At 44.4% G+C, this 17,578-nt stretch overlaps 1 protein-coding gene across 1 annotated transcript in view; it reads right to left on the bottom strand.

The window, feature by feature from the left end:
* LOC144699540 (dynein axonemal heavy chain 17-like) overlaps positions 1 to 17,578 on the bottom strand; it is a 785,608-nt gene that overhangs the window by 725,735 nt on the left and 42,295 nt on the right. Inside the window, 1 exon segment of the mRNA XM_078570587.1 lies at positions 11,163 to 11,341. Coding sequence (XP_078426713.1) covers positions 11,163 to 11,341 — 179 coding nt within the window.

Below are 17,578 nucleotides of genomic sequence, written 5' to 3'. Positions count from 1 at the left end.
TATGACAAATGTTGTCATTCCACTCTTCTCATACATTCCACATCTCGCAATCCGAACTCTCTGCTTTCTCTCTGCAGGAGAAGAAGCTTATGACTCCAGGAAGGGGCTGAGAACCATAGGTGATCCTGCAGCCATAGCCACTCCAACTGTTGCAGAGAATGCTGCATTGGAGATCGGAGGATGGGGGTCTTGCAAAGGCCTGGTGACATATTTTATTATACTGCTGCCATTTGGTCCATTTTGGTTACTCTTTTGTCTCCATCAGTGCAAAAACCTCAATGGAACAGGAATGGAGCTAAGTAGAATGTCATATGGTAGGCAAATGTGAGCAGGAACAGCATTCGAGTCAGAGACAGCAGTGGAAGAGTTCCCATTGGAAAGTGCAGGACTCTCCAAGATCTACTAGACTGGACACAAGTGCTGAGCCATGGGGGTCATCCACAAGGAGAGATTTTCTGGAGCAGCAGCAGGAAATACCTATGGTTCTGTCAGCACCTTCTCAGGTTATACACACCCTTTGAGAGATATTTGAGGAGACCATCTCAAACATGATGGCATCCATCTGTCTCAGGAGATGATGGACTGCACCCAGAGTGTATGCAACTTCTGGATTGAACATTGTATCAAGAGTGGAAACCCGTTCTGCAGCTAGCACAGATGAATAGCTTGAAGTAAGGTTCACTGGTGTTTTTTCCTTCCACCAGGCTCCCTTTTCCACCATGGGCTGATAGAATATGTTGCAGAACTCCTGGGTCCTTTCCAGGTTAGTTGTATGGCAACTGTTGATCCAAGGACAACTTTTCATCTTGAAGTAGTATAGCTTCCTTGGCTGAAGCCTGACATTGACTACTCCCTGGTGTGTAGCAATGTCATGGTCAGCTCTGTGATAACTACAAGTGATAAGGGCACTGGTGAGGGTGGTACATCTGGTGATGATGAAGTCTAATTGGTGTTGGTGGCATGACCTTGAGCCATGACTTGGTTTGGAAGCAGCTGTTCGTCACGCAGTATTCATGGTAACAGCATAGTTCTAGCAGCCTCTGTCCATTTTCGTTCATCATGCTGATTCTCTGGAGCCTATGCACATTGCCAAGCTCACCTTGTGTTTAAGTCCTCTAGAAGTCCCTCGGTGCTGGGAATTCTGCTGATGGCAGTGTCAAGTGTCTCACAGAACTGATCCTTGACATCTGGGATGGAGGTGCGTGCCAGGGCATAGATGCACGAGGTCAACTGGGCCCACACTTGTTATCAAGCAAAGAGTACGAAGGGTCTCTGAGCCTTCTGTGTGGGGGTTCAATCATCACAAGTAGCATGTTTTAATTGCGAAACCCACTCCATGTTAATGTTGCCTCTTGGGTTTTGCCCTGCCAGAATAACATGTAGTGTTTCTCTTTCTGGGAGCCACTGTGAGCAAGCCTAGTTTCTTGCATAGCAAGAATTAATTTGAGTACAGGAGTAAAGATGTCTTGCTGCAATTGTATAGCACCTTGGTGAAACCACACCTGGAGTATTGCGTACAGTTTTGGTCTCTACCTAAGGAAGGATATACTTGCCCTAGAGGGAGTACAACAAAGTTTCACCAGACTGATCCTTGGGATGGCAGAATTGTCCAATGAGGAGAAATTGAGGAGACTGGACCTGTATTCCCTCAAGTTCAGAAGAATGAGGGGTGATCTCATTGAAACATATAAAATTCTTACAGGGCTCAACAGAGTAGATGAAGGACTGGGAAAATGGCGTTGAGGTCGAAGATCAACAATGATCTAGCTGAATGGCAGAGCAGGCTTGAGGGGCCAAATGGCCTACTCACACTTCCTATGTTCCAAGGTTCACACTGAACCTTGTAAGTTCTTTTTTGCAAGAAGCAGTGGGGCCATTAACAGTCAGAGAACAAGAGGAGCAGCATGGCCTTTAATAGTGAGAGAGTGCGAGAAGAGTGAGAGACCATTAAAGAGCGCGGAGAGCAGCTGATTGGTGAGTATTTCTAGTCCCTAAAGAAAAAGTAAGGTTTTATAGTTTGTGTTTAGGTCTCTAGATTTTTTTTTCTTTCTTTCTTTTTTCTTAAAAATAGTGAGTTAAATATAAGATCGATACTGATGTGAAAAAACAGAACTTACAGTAAAGTGTAAAAGGGGGGGAATTCTTCAAGTGTAAAGAGCAGGGATACTAGAGTAGTTAATTAAGTAATTAAATAAAATACGATAGCAATGGCAGGACGGGTGATGTGTTGCTGCTGCAGCATGTGGGATTTGCTAGACACCATGATCCAAAGTAAACACAAATGTAGTAAGTGTTTGCAGCTTGACGAACTTCGGATCCGAATTGAGGTGTTGGAGTCCAAGATGCAGACATTGCGCCACATTAGGGAGGGGGAAAGTTACATCGGCACTTTGCTCCAGGAGGTGGTCATACCCCTCAGATTAGGTCATTCAGGTTTGGTCTGTGATCAGGGACACGAGGGTGTGACTGCAGATGAAGCAGGCATGGGGACCCAGAGGGTAGCATTCGAGGAGCCTCAGCCCCTGCAACTGTCCAACAGCTACGAGGTTCCTGCAAGCTGTGTGGACAAGAGCAGGGACTGCAGGGAGGATGAGCAGACTGACTGTGCACCGTGGCACAGGGAGCCATTCAAGTGGGGAGAGGAAATAGGAATGTAGTAGTGGTAAGGGATAGTATAAGTAAGGGGATAGATACTGTTCTCTGCAGCCATGAGCGTGAGTCCCGAAGGCTGTGTTGCCCGGTGCCAGAGTTAAGGACATCTCCTCAGGGCTGGAGAGGAACTTAGAGGAGGAAGGGAGGGATCTAGCTGTCGTCGTCCATGTTGGTACCAATGACGTTGATAAGACCAAAAAGGAGGTTCTGCTGAAAGAATTTGAACAGTTAGGAGCTAAACTAAAAAGCAGAATCTCCAAGGTAATAACCTCGGGACTACTTCCTGAGCCATGGGCAAACTAGCATAGGGTAAATAAAGTCAAGGAGGTAAATGTGTGGCTCAAAGATTGGTGTGGGAGGAATGGGTTTCAGTTCCTGGGGCACTGGCACCAGTACTGGAGTAGAAGAGAGCTGTTCCGGTGGGGCGGGCTTCACTTGAACCATGCTGGGACCAGTGTCCTGGTGAATTGAATAACTAGCGCTTTAGAGAGGGCTTTAAACTAAAGGGGGGGGGGGGGGGTGGAGGGTTCAGGAGAGGGGATACATAGGCTAACAAAGCAAAAGGATATGGCAGCATTGCAGAGCAGCTATTTAGGTATTATACCCAGAATGTGACAGGAAGGGACAGAGTGCAAACATAAAAAAAGCAGCAAATAGGGTCAAAGGGGGAAAAAATGGTAAAGAGACAAAATTAATGGTTCTTTACTTAAATGCATGTAGTATTCGGAACAAAATAAATTAATTAACGACACAAATAGATCTTATAGCCACATGTGTGCGCACACACACACAGTCCAAATTTTAAAAAATAGGTTGTTTGTCCTTTGTCCTTGAGGCATAGATTTTTAAACGCTGCAGTCAATTTAGGCTAGCTGGTTTCTTGGGTCAGTCAGATGTAGTAGGTGTTGCAATTATTAAATAATGATAATAATTAATAATTTTCGGTTTGCTGGTAAGTTTCTGGTTGAGTTGGCTTCTAGAACAGGGCAACGCTCTTATTCCAAAAGATACAGTGGAGAGAGAGCAGCTTTCAGCCTGTTTCCTTTGCTGAAAACTTTCTTGAGACCACCTGTGTCACTCATAATCTCTCTTTAGTGGCTGGGCAGCCTTGTCTTGAAATACTTCACCCATTGTGTATTTCCAAGAGGTCTGTCTATACCAGCCATTGTTTCAATATCTAGTACTTTGCATTTTTAACGTCTCTTGTTTAGAGTTACGAGTTTCAATGGGTATCTGGATTATCAGAAATGTCTCTCTCTTCACACTCCCCTGAGGGTGATTTGTTTGGTCCTCACCTTCACCTTGGAATGTGGCCTTGTATTTTTAAGCAGTTTGCTCTCTGTCTCAGATAAAATTGCAAACTTTCCAGTCAGTTGGAAGTTGAAAACTCATATTTTCAAAAATAAAGGACCATAGCCTCGTGAACAATCCCCACATCCAAATCATTGATATAGATTGTGAATAGCTGGTCTCAAAGCACTGATCCTTGCGGTACTCCACTAGTCAGAGCCTTCCAACCTGAGAATGACCCTTTCATTCCTACTCGCTGTTTTCTGTCTGTTAACCAATTCTCAATCCATGTCAGTACATTACCCTCAATGCCCTGTGTTCTAAATTTGCTTATTAACCTCTTGTGTGAGACCTTATCGAAAGCCTTCTGAAAATCCAAATACACCACATCCGCTGGCTCCCCTTTATCTATTCTGTTAGTTACATCCTCAAAAAGCTCCAACAGGTTTGTCCAACATGATTTCCCTTTCATACATCCATGCTGACTCTACCCAACATCACCATTATTTTCTAAGTGTCTAGTTATCACATCCTTCAGAATAGATTCTAGCATTTTCCCTACTACTAATGTCAGGCTAAACAGTTTTCCAGGGGTAGGCAGGATATGGAGTCGAGGCCACAATCAGATCAGCCATGATCTTACTGAATGGCAGAGCAGGCTCGAGGAGGCGAATGGCCTACTCCTGCTTCTAATTCAAATGTTAATACATAGTTCCCCATTTTCTCTCTCCCTCCTTTCTTACATTTGTCACCTTCCAATCTGCAGGAATCTACAGTATTTTAGAAGATGATCACCAATTCATCCACTATCTCTACAGCCATCTCTTTGAACACTCTGGGATGTAGATCATCAGGTCCAAGGGTTTTGTCAACTTTCAGTCCCATTAATTTCTCCAGTACTACTTTTTTACTGATACTAATCTCTTTCAGTTCCTCATACTCACTAGTCCCTTGGTTCTCTAGTATTTTTGGGACGATTGCTATATCTTCCTCTGTGAAGACAGACACAAAGTATTTGTTTAGTTTCTCTGCCATATCCTTATTCCCTATTATAAATTCTCCTGTCTCTGCCTGTCATGAACACAGTCAGTTTTTATGTGTCTCACCACTCATATTCTATCTTCTCTTTCTTTATCAGTTTACGAACATATGAATTAAGAGTAGGCCATTCAGCCCCTCGAGCCTGCTCCGCCATTCAATAAGATCATGGCTGATCTGATTGTGCTCAACATTCCACATTTCCCCTCTAACATTTGACTCCCTTGTTAGTTAAGAACATCTACCTCTGCCTTAAAAATACTCATTGACCTTGTCTCCACTGCCTTTTGAGGAAGAGAGTTCCAAAGGTTCATGACCCTCTGAGAGAAAAAGAAATCTTCTCATCTCCATCTTAAATAGGACATCCCTTATTTTTAAAACCCCCTATTTCTAGTCTCCCACAATGTGAAGCATCCTTTCAGCATCCACCGTGTCAAGCCCCCTCAGTATCAAACATGTTTCAATAAGATCACCTCTCATTCTTCTAAACTCCAATGGATAAATGCCCAGCCTGTCCAACCTCTCCTCGTAAGATAACCACCCGCCCCATTCCAGGTATCAATTGAGTGAACTTTCTATGAACTGCCTCTAACGCATTTATATCCTTTCTTAAATAAGGAAACCAAAACAGTACATAGTACTCTAGATGTGGTCTCACCAATGCTCTGTGCAACTGTAGCAAAACATTCCTACATTTATATTACATTCCCTTTGCAATAAACGACAACATTCCATTTGCCCTCCTAATCACTTGCTGTACCTGCGTACTGATTTTTCCTGATTCATGTACCAGGACACCCAGATCCTTCTCTACCTCAGAGTTCCACAATCTCTCTCCATTTAAATAATATGCTGCTTTTCTATTCTTCTTGCCAAGGTGGACAAGTTCACATTTTCCTACATTATACTCCATCTGCCAAATGTTTATCCACTCACTTAACCTTATATGTCCCTTTAAAGACTCCTTATGCCCACCTCACAACTTACTTTTCTACCTATCATTGTGTCATCAGCTAATATAGCAGCCATACATTCGGCCCCTTCATCTAAGTCATTGTAAGTTCTACCAGCTGTCATGGTGGCTTTTGAACCCACTTGTCCAGAGGATTAGCCGAGGTCTCTGGATCACTAGATCAGTGACATTACAACTACGCTACCATCTCCCCCAGTTTCTTGGTCCTCCTTTGCTGAATTCTAAAATGTTTCCAATCCTCAGGCTTACTACATTTTTGGCCACTTTATAAGCCTCTTCTTTTTACCTAATGCATTCTTTAACTTCTCTTGTTAGCCATGGTTGCGTCACTTTCCCTGTTGGGTTTGTGTCCTGTACAGGAATGTATATTTGTTGTAAATCATATATTAATTCCTTAAATGCTAGCCATTGCCTGTCTAGCATCATACCTTTTAAGGTAGTTTCCCAATCTACCACCGCCAGCTTGCCTCTCATACCGTCGTAATTTCCTTTGAGACCCTAGCTTCAGATTGAACTACATCTCTTTCAAACTTAATGCAAAATTCTTTCATACTGTGGCCACTCTTTCCTAAAGGCTCCTTTATGAGATTATTAATCAGCCCTTCTCATTACACAATACTAGATCTAAAATGGCCTGTTCTCTAGTTGGTTCCTCAACATACTGTTCTAGGAAACCACTTCATGTACATTCCAAGAATTCGACCTCCACAGCAGTGCAAGTTAGGTTTGCCCAGTCTATATGTAGATTATATGTAGACTAAAGTCCCCCATGGTCAATTCTTCTTACATGCAACTTTAATTTGCTGCTTTATACCGTGCCCTAGAGTACCACTGCTGTTGCGTGGCCTATAAACAACAATTACCAACATTTCCCACTGCTTGCTGTTTCTTAGCTTCACCTAAACTGATTCTACATCTTGATCATCCGATCTAAGATCCTCTCTCACTAATGTACTGATCACAGCCTTTATTAAAAGCACTAGCCCACCTCTTTTCCTTTTTGCCTATCCTTCTTAAATTTCAAATACCCTTGAATATTCAGTTCTCAGCCTTGGTCACCCTGCATGCACATCTCCATAATGGCTATAAGATCATACCTCTATTTGTGCCATCAATTCATCTACCTTGTTTCTAATGCTAAATGCATTCAGGTAGAGAGCCTTCAATGCTGACTTTTAACATTTTTCTATACTTTGATCCTATTTGATGTTGGCCTTTGTTTCTGCTGTCTTTCAATTTTTCGTACTAATTTTCTTCCTAGTATTACCAGCAACACTAGCAAATCTCCCTGCGAGGATATTGGTCCTTGTCCTCCTTCTACAGGTCCCACCTGCCCCAGAACTGGTCCTAATGCCTCAGAAAACTAAAACCCTCTCTCCTGCACCATTTTTCCAGCCACACATTCATTTGCTATATCCTCCTATTTCTGTACTCACTAGCACCTGGCACTGGGAGTAAACCTGAGATTATTACCTTCGAAGTCTTGCTTTTAATCTCTTTCTTAGCTCCCTAAAATCTGCTTTCAGCACCTCATCCCTTTCTCTACCTATGTTGTTTGTACCGATGTTGACCACGACACCTGGCTGTTCACCTTCCCAATGAGATTCTCAGCTGCTCCATCACATCCTTGATCCTGACACCAGGGCGGCAACATACCATTCTGGAGTCATGCCTACGGCCGCAGAAACGCCTGACTGTTCCCCTAACTATTGAATCCCCGTACCACTATTGCTCTTCTGCCCTTCTTCCTCCCCTCCTGTACAGCTGACCCACCTATGGTGCCACAGGCTTCACTCAGTCTGCATTCCTCTGAGGAACCATCGCCTTCGCTGAACCATTGTTGGTACCATCAACATAGAGGGAGCAGGCATCGAGGTCCTATTGTAAGATTTTCAGGAACTAGGGAGGAAGTTTAAAAAGTAGAACTTAAAATGTAGTAATCTCTGATTACTCCCAGTGCCACGTGCTAGAGTCAATATGTGGCTTGAAGCATGGTGCAAGAGGGAGGGCTTCAGGTTCTTGGGGCATTGGGACCAGTTCTAGGGCAAAAAGGCACCTATTCAAAACAGACAGGTTGCACTTCAATAGGACAAGGACCTTGCAGGAAGGTTCACTAGTTTGGTTGGAGAGGGTTTAAACTAAATTTGCAGTGGGATGAACACCAGCATATATAGAAGCAGGAAAGAGGAATAAGATGCATAACATTTGAATGCTAGGCAGTGCTAAAGAAGGGAATAGTTCCGTATTAAATAAGGGCAGACTAAGTTGAAATAGTAAGTTATTAGGTAGGTTCACGCAACAAGCAATTAAGATCTGGAATGCACTGCCTGGGAGTATAGTAGAGGTAGGTTCAATTGAAGCATTGAAGAGGGGATTGGATTATTATCTGCAAAGGAAGAATGTGTGAGGAGAAGGTGGCGGAGTGGCACTGGGTGAATTGCTCATTCGGAGAACCAGTGCAGACACGATGGGCCAAATGGCCTCCTCTTGTGCCGTAGCAATTCTGTGATTCTATTCCCTTCAGTTACTCCATGTGGTAACAAAATTTCACATTCTTTAGGAAAAGAAATTTTGCCTGAATTCCTTACTGAATCTTTTGATTACTAACTTATATTAAATCCCCCAATTTTTGACCCACCCCACCAAGTGAAAATATCTTCTCTACATCTACATACAATAATATCTTTTTTAGGTCCAAAGTGGGTGACTTGTATTTCTCAGTGTTGAAGTCTATCTGGCAAATTTTTGCTCATTTACTTCATCTAACAATATCCCTTTAACAACCTTCTGGTCCCATCTACACTACTCATATATTGTTTCATCTTAGTGTCATCTGTAAACTTAGATATATGGCTCCCAATTCCTTCATTTAGGTCATTTATAAATATATATTTTAAAACTGAGATCCCAGCACAGATCCCTGGGGACACCAACAGAGAAGAAAGAATGTCAGTGACTTCGTAGCTCCAGTTTGTGATGCATATGGCATAACTGAATAGTTGGAGTTATGTGGAGACAGCATGTGAAGTTGGCAGCATTGGTAGGAGTGTGAGGGTGAGATGGAATTTCTGGATGTTAGGCCTGAGTCACGAGTGCTAGGAAGTGCTGCTGGGTGAGTGATGGATTGAGCAGCATGAGAGATTGGTAGTGTGAAGAATTGGAGATGTCATATGAAGATTCATGATCACCCATGAAGGTGATTACATTTCTTGTGGGGCTACTGCCTCAGTTCCAGGCTCTGGGAGTTGACCTCCCTGGCCACCTGCTCCCACTTCCTTCTCAAGGTCATTCTTGTGGGTCTGATAGCACCCCATGGATTCATCGCATCGCTCCTCCTGCTCACCTCCACGACTATTGCCTCCAGCCCCACATCCATCATCTTGGAAGCCACTCTAGCCCTGATGTTCCATTTTCTATTTTTTAAATTCCCTTTAAGAGGGACAGCCTGCTTTTAAGAAGAGCAGGCTAGATGCACCACATGATCTCAGAATAATGCTGCTCAGATCCCTGTTGAGCGCAGAGGAAGCTGGCAATGGCGCAGAGAAAGCCAGCCACGCTGGAGCTCCTCAACCGAACACTACCACCAGGTAAATGAGGTGGGAGCTCTAAGTTTGTAGCAGTCCACCTCCAATGAAACCAACACAATCAGGTTGTGAGATTGTGATTGTGATGACGCAAAACAATGGTGCAAACAAATTTTTAGACACATGTGTTTGACAACAGGAAGGGTTCCAATCCTTCAATGTTCAGCTGGACTGTGATCACGGCAATGAATAATGCAGATCTGTGCCCAGTTTCCCAGCAATAATCATGCTGTGCCGATCCTCAAATACTCCCACTACCCCATCATTGAATCATAAGAGGGGCTCTAACCTGGAGTAGCCCCTTTGCATCTGATTCATGACTCATGCCAGGAACACTATCACAAATGCAGAGGTCCAATACAATGAGAGAGGCATGCTAAAACCAAAGCTCTCATTGAGCAAACCATAGGTGTCTCCAGCCAATCCATTGTCCTGAATGGTTCCAATCTGGTGCAATCCTGCAGTATAGCCACAAGCGAGTCTCCAGATTGGTGGTCATTTGCTGTATGCTACACAATTATGTCAACACTGTGGGTGTACCTATACCATATGGGCTGCAGCGGTTCAAGAAGGCAGCTCACCACCACCTTCTCAAGGGCAATTAGGGGTGGGCAATAAATGCTGCCTAGCCAGTGGTGCCCACATCCCGTGAAAGAACATGTAAAAAAAAATTCAGAGGTACCAAGCCTTGCTGCCACAGAAGGAAGGTATGCAAGAAGATGAAGAAGGGGTGAATAAAAGGACAACAAAGAAGACCAGGTCAAACATTGCTGCCAACCGCATGAACAAAGGCAACAAATTATTGAGGAATGAATCTCAAAAGCAAATCCTCTGCCCAGCACACCAATAATTCTGCCATTTGGCCCATTCCTTCAACATACCTTCTGAATGTTTTATATCCTTCAACCCCATGATTTTCCTCTTGCATAATTATGAACATGAAAATCATCATCAATACGAAACAAGATTAACCTCTTTATTTGGTCAGGTCATTCAATCTTTTGTGACTCAATGCGCCTGCTATTAATAACCTCTGTACATTGCCACAGAGCAGCTTGGTGAAATTTTTTCCTGTCTTTAAATATTGTCAGGAACACCGGATATTCAAGCTCTGGATATGGTAAGCTATCAATCAATAGTGGGACTAGTACTGCCAGCCTGCTTGTTTAATGATCATAAAGCCTAGAAGATACAGCGGACACAATATTTTATCTCACAAATTACATACTTTTAATTGCTCACTACATTTGGTAAGCCATACATAATCCTGTAATGCATGAGTGCACTGATAGAGCACACCATCACTTATTTGGTCTATATCCTTCCTCTTACACAACTACAAACATGAAAATCAACATTAATGAAAAATAAATATAGCCTCTTGGTCAGACCATTGAACTTCTACATCAAATTGATGTTAATTTTCATACTTGTAGGCAGGCTGGGCAGATTTGATCCTATTAATATTTTATAATAGCATCTCAATTATATACATAATTCTAAAGTAACCAATGTTGCTACAGTTTATAGCGCACTGTAAAATTTGTAGTAAGACCTGAATTTTCTAATCGACTTACTGTTTTATCATTTTTTACTTTCTTACAATGCATAATTTTTATGAGTACCTGTTCATGAAGGCATTTTAGATCCTTCAGTCTTAAGTCCCAGAAATCAATCTCTTCTCTAGGCAAAGGGTTTAAGCCATCCAGCAAAGCTTGTGCTGAATCCTTGTTTAATACATCTTTAACTTGATGTGTCCAATCAATGACTACGGATTCAATAGCATGTAAAGTGGCACCATCTACTTGAATGGTTGAGCTGGAATTTTTAAAAAAAGACATTAGATTGCATATGGTTTATCATTGTCACTGTGCAGCAATTTCAATATAGAGCATGGTACAATGATTAGTAGATAACCTTAGTTCCTGTAACCAAAAGGTGTTCATTTCCCCAGAGCTTGATGCTGGGCTTGAAGGAGGGGGACCGGGAAAATAATAGGGAGTTGCAAAGAGACGGCTCCCCAATGCATTCCCACAGCAGTAACTGTGTTGGTCTTCCAGCGCAAAGAGTTGTCCCTGACTGAGTGTTGCAGACTGGCACATTCCAAGGTCCAGGACTATGTGCTGAGGGACACACTAAAGCTTGGGGCAGCCGCCGCAAATGCGCAATGGGGAAAGGTCGCCGTCTAAGACCTTTCTGCCACAGTGCACCGAGGGGCTGGGAACTGTTGAGAGCCCCTCTGGCTGTACAGATCAAAATGAATGTATGCAGTGAATACTAATTGTATTATAATTGTATTGAAGCACCTCAGAGTGCAACATGATGTATGTTGATAACTCCAATACCATTGTCTTATTGTCTGCATTGACCATATTGAAATGATTGTAATATTCATTGATTGTATTGATGCACCTTGGGATCCATGTGTAAAAGTTGAATCTGATTGTACTTTTGTGATGGTGATTTTGAAATGTTCTTCCAGATATTTTATGAATAAAGTATATTTTTCAAAAAAAAAATTCCCACAGCAGTAACTGACTGTACTTAAACAGCCCATGCTTACAAAACTCAGAACAAAGTGCAGTAGTGAGCAGGAAAAAAGATTTTTTAACCCACTGGTCGTATTGGCAGCTTTTCACACTGTATTGTCCCATTCCTGGCACATCCCACCTCATTAATTATGCATTCATGGGGAACACGCCAGTTCTCTGGCAGGCAGGCTTGGATTAGCCCGCCACGCTGTTACCTCAGCACTTCCTCACTTCAGGCGCCATATTCAAAGTGCACCAGAGCGCATGCCTACTTCATGTCCTCAGGCCAGGACTGTTCCAGGCAACTGATGGCCCCTAAAGCAGACAGCAGCCCCCCCAATTTAATGACACCCCTCTGGGGTGCCTGTTGGGCACAGTGGAAGGCTGTCGCCATGTCCTCTACTCCCACTCTGGCCACAGGAGGTCCATCGGAGTCACCAATCCGGCCTGGCAGGCGGTGGCAGCAGCGATCAACGCCACCAGAGAATTGGTCAGCTATCCAGTGCAGGAAGGGGATGAATGCTCTCATCCAAGTCAACCACCTCATCATTCTCAACTCTAACACTCACAAGCCAATCACACATCCACAGGGATCGCGCACCTCAAGGGCTCATCCCGACCATGGCACCGCTCACCACATAAACATTCCATGCAGTGCCATGCGTCCTGCTCACATTCTCTCCATCTGATTTCACGCAGGAGAAGCTGGCTTACAACAGTAGGGAGAGGTTCCAGACTGGGGGTGGAGTGGTCCATATTAGGCCCCTCACTCACTTTGAGGAGTGTGTCATCACGCTGACTGGTGAGGACATGGACCGTGCCTGCAGCAACAGTGACGTTGGTGGCGAACACCCACGTGAGGATCCTGCACCCATCATCCCTCACTCAGCGCAACTATGAGCGCTCCCTCTCCTGCTTTTGATTCTGCTGCCATGCACTAATTATCTCTACTTTGGTTCACAGGGAGCTCTGCCAAGCGATCAACACCCTCAGCCAGCCAGTCCTTCAGCTCCATCCAGGTCCTCACATCCAGCCAAGAGGACACCTCCTCCATTGAAGAGCTGGAAATAAGCAGCTTGGAAGACCCATCACAGCACTTACCCACACCCTCCACCAGTGCAGAGAGACATACCTTGGTAAAACGACCTTGATCTAGAGCAGGCTCGAGTTCTCAATCTGGTGGTCACCGCACGGACATGTGCCCGCAGCAGGAGGACAGAGATTCAGCCGAGCTCCCCAGTGCTTGGAGGGCTGCTGGGGAACAGGCATCTGAGAGGTCCGAGTCAGATGATGAACCTCTGGATTTGGTCTTCAAACTTCCTGGAGAGTCAGCAGAAGGCCGAGGAACACCACGCAAAGCTTTTGGAAGACCTCAACAGAGTGGCACGCGAGTCAGAGGAGTGCATATGCCTGCTCTCTGATGAAGTGGTGCCCACATGTGCATGTATGGTGCTCTCAGATGGTGGACGCCATGGAGACCCTAGTCCAGCAGAACGTGGAAATGCGCGCAGATTTGCACTCCATCGCGGTAGCCATGGGTGAGTTCCTGTACTGGCAATGTGAAGGGGAAATGGAGAATCTCGATGTTCCTCTCAGTGGTCCTTCCCCTCAAGGAGTCAGGCCAGAGCCCTTGGATACCTGAAGGGAGGAGGGGCAACAGCTGGACTCTCCTGGATCATTCACTCATGAATCCCAGAGGCTGTCCTCACTCTCCTAGTTTACTTTGCTTGTGACCCCTTCAAACTCGTCCTCTGTCACCACAGAGAGAGCTGGCCCACAGGAGGACAGCCAAAGCAAGCCGGGGCCCTCAAGGCCTTGGGTCTCCAGAAGACTCACACCGAAGTCATCAGAGGCAACAGGGCCAACAATTGCACAGGTTGTCTCCACCTCTGCTGCGGAAGTCAAGGGAGCATATAGAAGAAGTGGTAGGTCTAGAAAAGTTAAGAATTTCTGATCACAAGTGGTTGCACGGGTGAACACATTTTGTCACTTAATAATCTGAAAATATATTCACTTTCACTGAATAATGTGTAATGGTGTCTTTCAGCTTTATTTACAGGCTTCGCTAATCCTTCCCCTGCATCCCCCCCACTAGCAGTTCAGCTACACGCAGCCGGGCCATGAGTGATTTTGGAGGGAGAAGTGACCAAGTAATACTGTTTCCCTCGGCTTGGCGGGAGAGGTCCCATGAAATGTATCTGTATCTGCTCCCATGGGCCCCTTGGTCGAGGCTGATAGTGCTGTGCACATGTCAGGCACTGCTGGCAATATTTGGCAATGTCTCTTCCCATTCCCTGCCACGATTAGCACCTGCCCATCCTTCCTTATATAGCTTCTCTCCCATAGTGGGCGATTCTGTGGTATATTTTCATGAGGTTCTGTTGTATAAAGCGGGGCGCTACTACCTTTCCTCCCTTTCGCCTTTGTCTGTCTGCTGTTTTTCCCACTGACTTCTCTCTTCTCCCTCAATGTCTCTGTGTAAATCAGCCATATTCACCCCCTCGAGTCTAATTGTTGCTGCGGCCACCTGGTACTCCGGACTGGTTGCCACAGCCTTCTTAGCTGCTGCATCCTCCCGTTAGTTGCCCAATTCAATGGGGTCCACCACCTTCTGGTGAGCCTTGACCTTTATTAGTGGTAGCTTCGCAGCCTCCACTAGTTCCTATCTATCACTTCATGTTGTGCGTATCCTCCTCATGATGTAACGACTCCAAGCAACCACGTAATCATGCACTACCCCAAAAACACATCTACTATCGGTATAAATATTAGCTCTTTTCCCATCCACCATATACAAGGCCTCTTTTAACGCTATCAACTCCGCTACTTGGACTGAAAGGTCTCCTGTTAGTCTACCCCTATCCAAGATCCGTCCTTCTCCATCGACAACGGCCCATCCAGTACAGGAGATCCCATCCACATATCTGCAGGACCCACATATGAACATGTCTACATCTTCAATTCATTTTCCCTCAGAGTCCTCGGGCTTTCTTCATCTATCGCCGGCAGACAATTATGTTCTAGTTCAATTACATGTTCCTCCCTTCTAACAATAAGCCCTCCGCTGGATTGACCCTAGAGTCGCAAATTATTACGACTGATTTGTCCTTTGGTAATAGCATGGCTTCCCATGCTGCTCGCCTACTATCTGACACAGTTCTCAACTTCTTGTGTTGATCAATTCCACTATAGTGTGTTTCGTGTGCAGTATCAATTTCCCAGTCATTACTATGGGTTCACAGGCCTTCACTAACCATGATGCTACGCATTGGGGCATCCCACTTGCCACGGGGGATTGCCTTTTTGAAAACTACCCTACTGGCCTCATCCAATCTCCGTGTTCCTGAGCCAGTACTGTGCTGTAAAATCCTCCCTCACTTCTTTTCTGGTCCACTATCTCCTGCTGCTGTCTCACCTCAGACCTCAATTCCTTAAGCTGTCTACACAACTCTACATTGCACCTTCTTACCCTATCTTTCAATGGCTCGGTACCTTCACTTCCAATGGCTGTTCTCCCTGGGAGCTGCTTAACTCTGCATGTGATCATGGTGTTAATCCTGTGGTCTTACTTTTTGTAGCTCACAGGCACATTAATATAGTCAGTAATACATCTATTTAGCCTTTTCCCATCTTTCCCTTTACCTGTATCCATCTTGTGGTAAATTGTTGTTAAGTATTATTTCTCCTTACCCTTCAATTGCCTCAACTACAGATTCCTTATACTTGTATGTTTAAGTTTTTTTTATTCCCTCTGACCATGACCATCCTAAGATTCTCTTGAGGTTAGTTTCTCTATTGCCTTGATCATTTAAAATGTTTCCTTACTCTTTAGTCCATGTTAACCATTCCATGTCAACGGGGATCTGTGTCTCTAGAACTTTGCTATCTCCCCCTGTGAGGTTCCAATGTCTCAGGTGATGGTCAGATTATCAAATTCAGTTCTCTTAAAACAGTTTGTATATTGTGTCTTCTTTCCCTAACTCTATCTCCTACACTTAATCATTCTTTCATACCATTTTACACATGCAAGCTACCATCTTATCTCGGTTCAGGTTGTCTGGAGAGACTTTACAATCCAATAAAGTAGTCTCATAACTTTTTTAAAACAGAAATCAAACATTTCTATTTGATTCCAAGCATCAACATGTTTTGCTTCCTTATCTTCTCCTCAAACAACATTTTATTTTCTCAAAGTAACCCACTAGATTGTGTCTGATCTTCTTTCATTTTAGAATTACCCCAGATTCATTAAATCTGCCAAAAATTGGATTTCTGCCAAACTTTGTCAAGGTCTTGAACTTAACCTTATATTTTGGGAACAAACTTACACATACAAAAAGCTGGCAGCATTTGAATTAGTGTCAATTGTTGTCAAACCTTTTAAAATAAAAATTGCCTTTTGAGGACTTTATCAGGAATCAAACGTCAAATTTTTAAAAACAAAAAGCTAAAAGCTACTGCGGATGCTGGAAATCCAAAACAGAACAAAAACAGAATTACCTGGAAAAACTCAGCAAGTCTGGCATCATCGGCGGAGAAGAAATCAGTTAACGTTTCGAGCCCTCATGGCCCTTCGGCAGAACTGCAGCATAGCTTCAGCAAGGGAGAAATATAAATTGGTTTAAGGTGGGGGGGGGGGGAAGAGACACATTGAGGGTGTGGTGTGAGCAGATAATCAAAGGATGTCACAGACAAAAGGGTCAAAGAGGTGTTGAAGGTGGTGGTCTTTGTCTGAGAAAAGTGCTAATTAAGAATGGAAAACAGGATATTCAAAGTACAGCTCTAGTGGGGGTGGGGTGGAAAGACTAAAGGTTTTAGTTTTAGATAGAAAAAAAATGGAAATAGGTGGGGAAAGAAGAATCTATATAAATTATTGAAAAAAAAGCGGGTGGGGGGGGAAAAAGAAACGGGGTGGGGATGGGGGGAGGGGGAGTTTAAGATCTAAAGTTGTTGAATTCAATATTCAGCCCAGAGGGCTGTAAAGTGCCTAGTCGGAAGATGAGGTGCTGTTCCTCCAGTTTGCGTTGGGCTTCACTGGAACAATGCAGCAAGCCAAGGACAGACATGTTGGCAAGAGAACAGGGTGGAGTGTTAAAATGGCAAGCGACAGGGAGGTTTGGGTCTTTCTCGCGGACAGACCGCAGGTGTTCTGCAAAACGGTCGCCCAGTTTGCGTTTGGTCTCTCCAATGTAGAGGAGACCGCATTGGGAGCAACGAATGCAGTAGACTAAGTTAGGGGAAATGCAAGTGAAATGCTGCTTCACTTGAAAGGAGTGTTTGGGCCCTTGGACGGTGAGGAGAGAGGAAGTGAAGGGGCAGGTGTTGCATCTTCTGCGTGGGCATGGGGAGGTGCCATAAGTGGGGGTTGAGGAGTAGGGGGTGATGGAGGAGTGGACCAGGGTGTCCCGGAGGGAACGATCCCTACGGAATGCCGTCAAGGGGGGTGAAGGGAAGGTGTGTTTGGTGGTGGCATCATGCTGGAGTTGGCGGAAATGGCGGAGGATGATCCT

This window comes from Cetorhinus maximus, chromosome 24 (genome assembly GCF_964194155.1).
Source record: "Cetorhinus maximus chromosome 24, sCetMax3.hap1.1, whole genome shotgun sequence".
Classification (NCBI taxonomy): domain Eukaryota; kingdom Metazoa; phylum Chordata; class Chondrichthyes; order Lamniformes; family Cetorhinidae; genus Cetorhinus; species Cetorhinus maximus.
The sequence above is the reverse complement of the archived record's forward strand: the minus strand, read 5'-3'. Positions and strand labels throughout refer to the sequence as shown.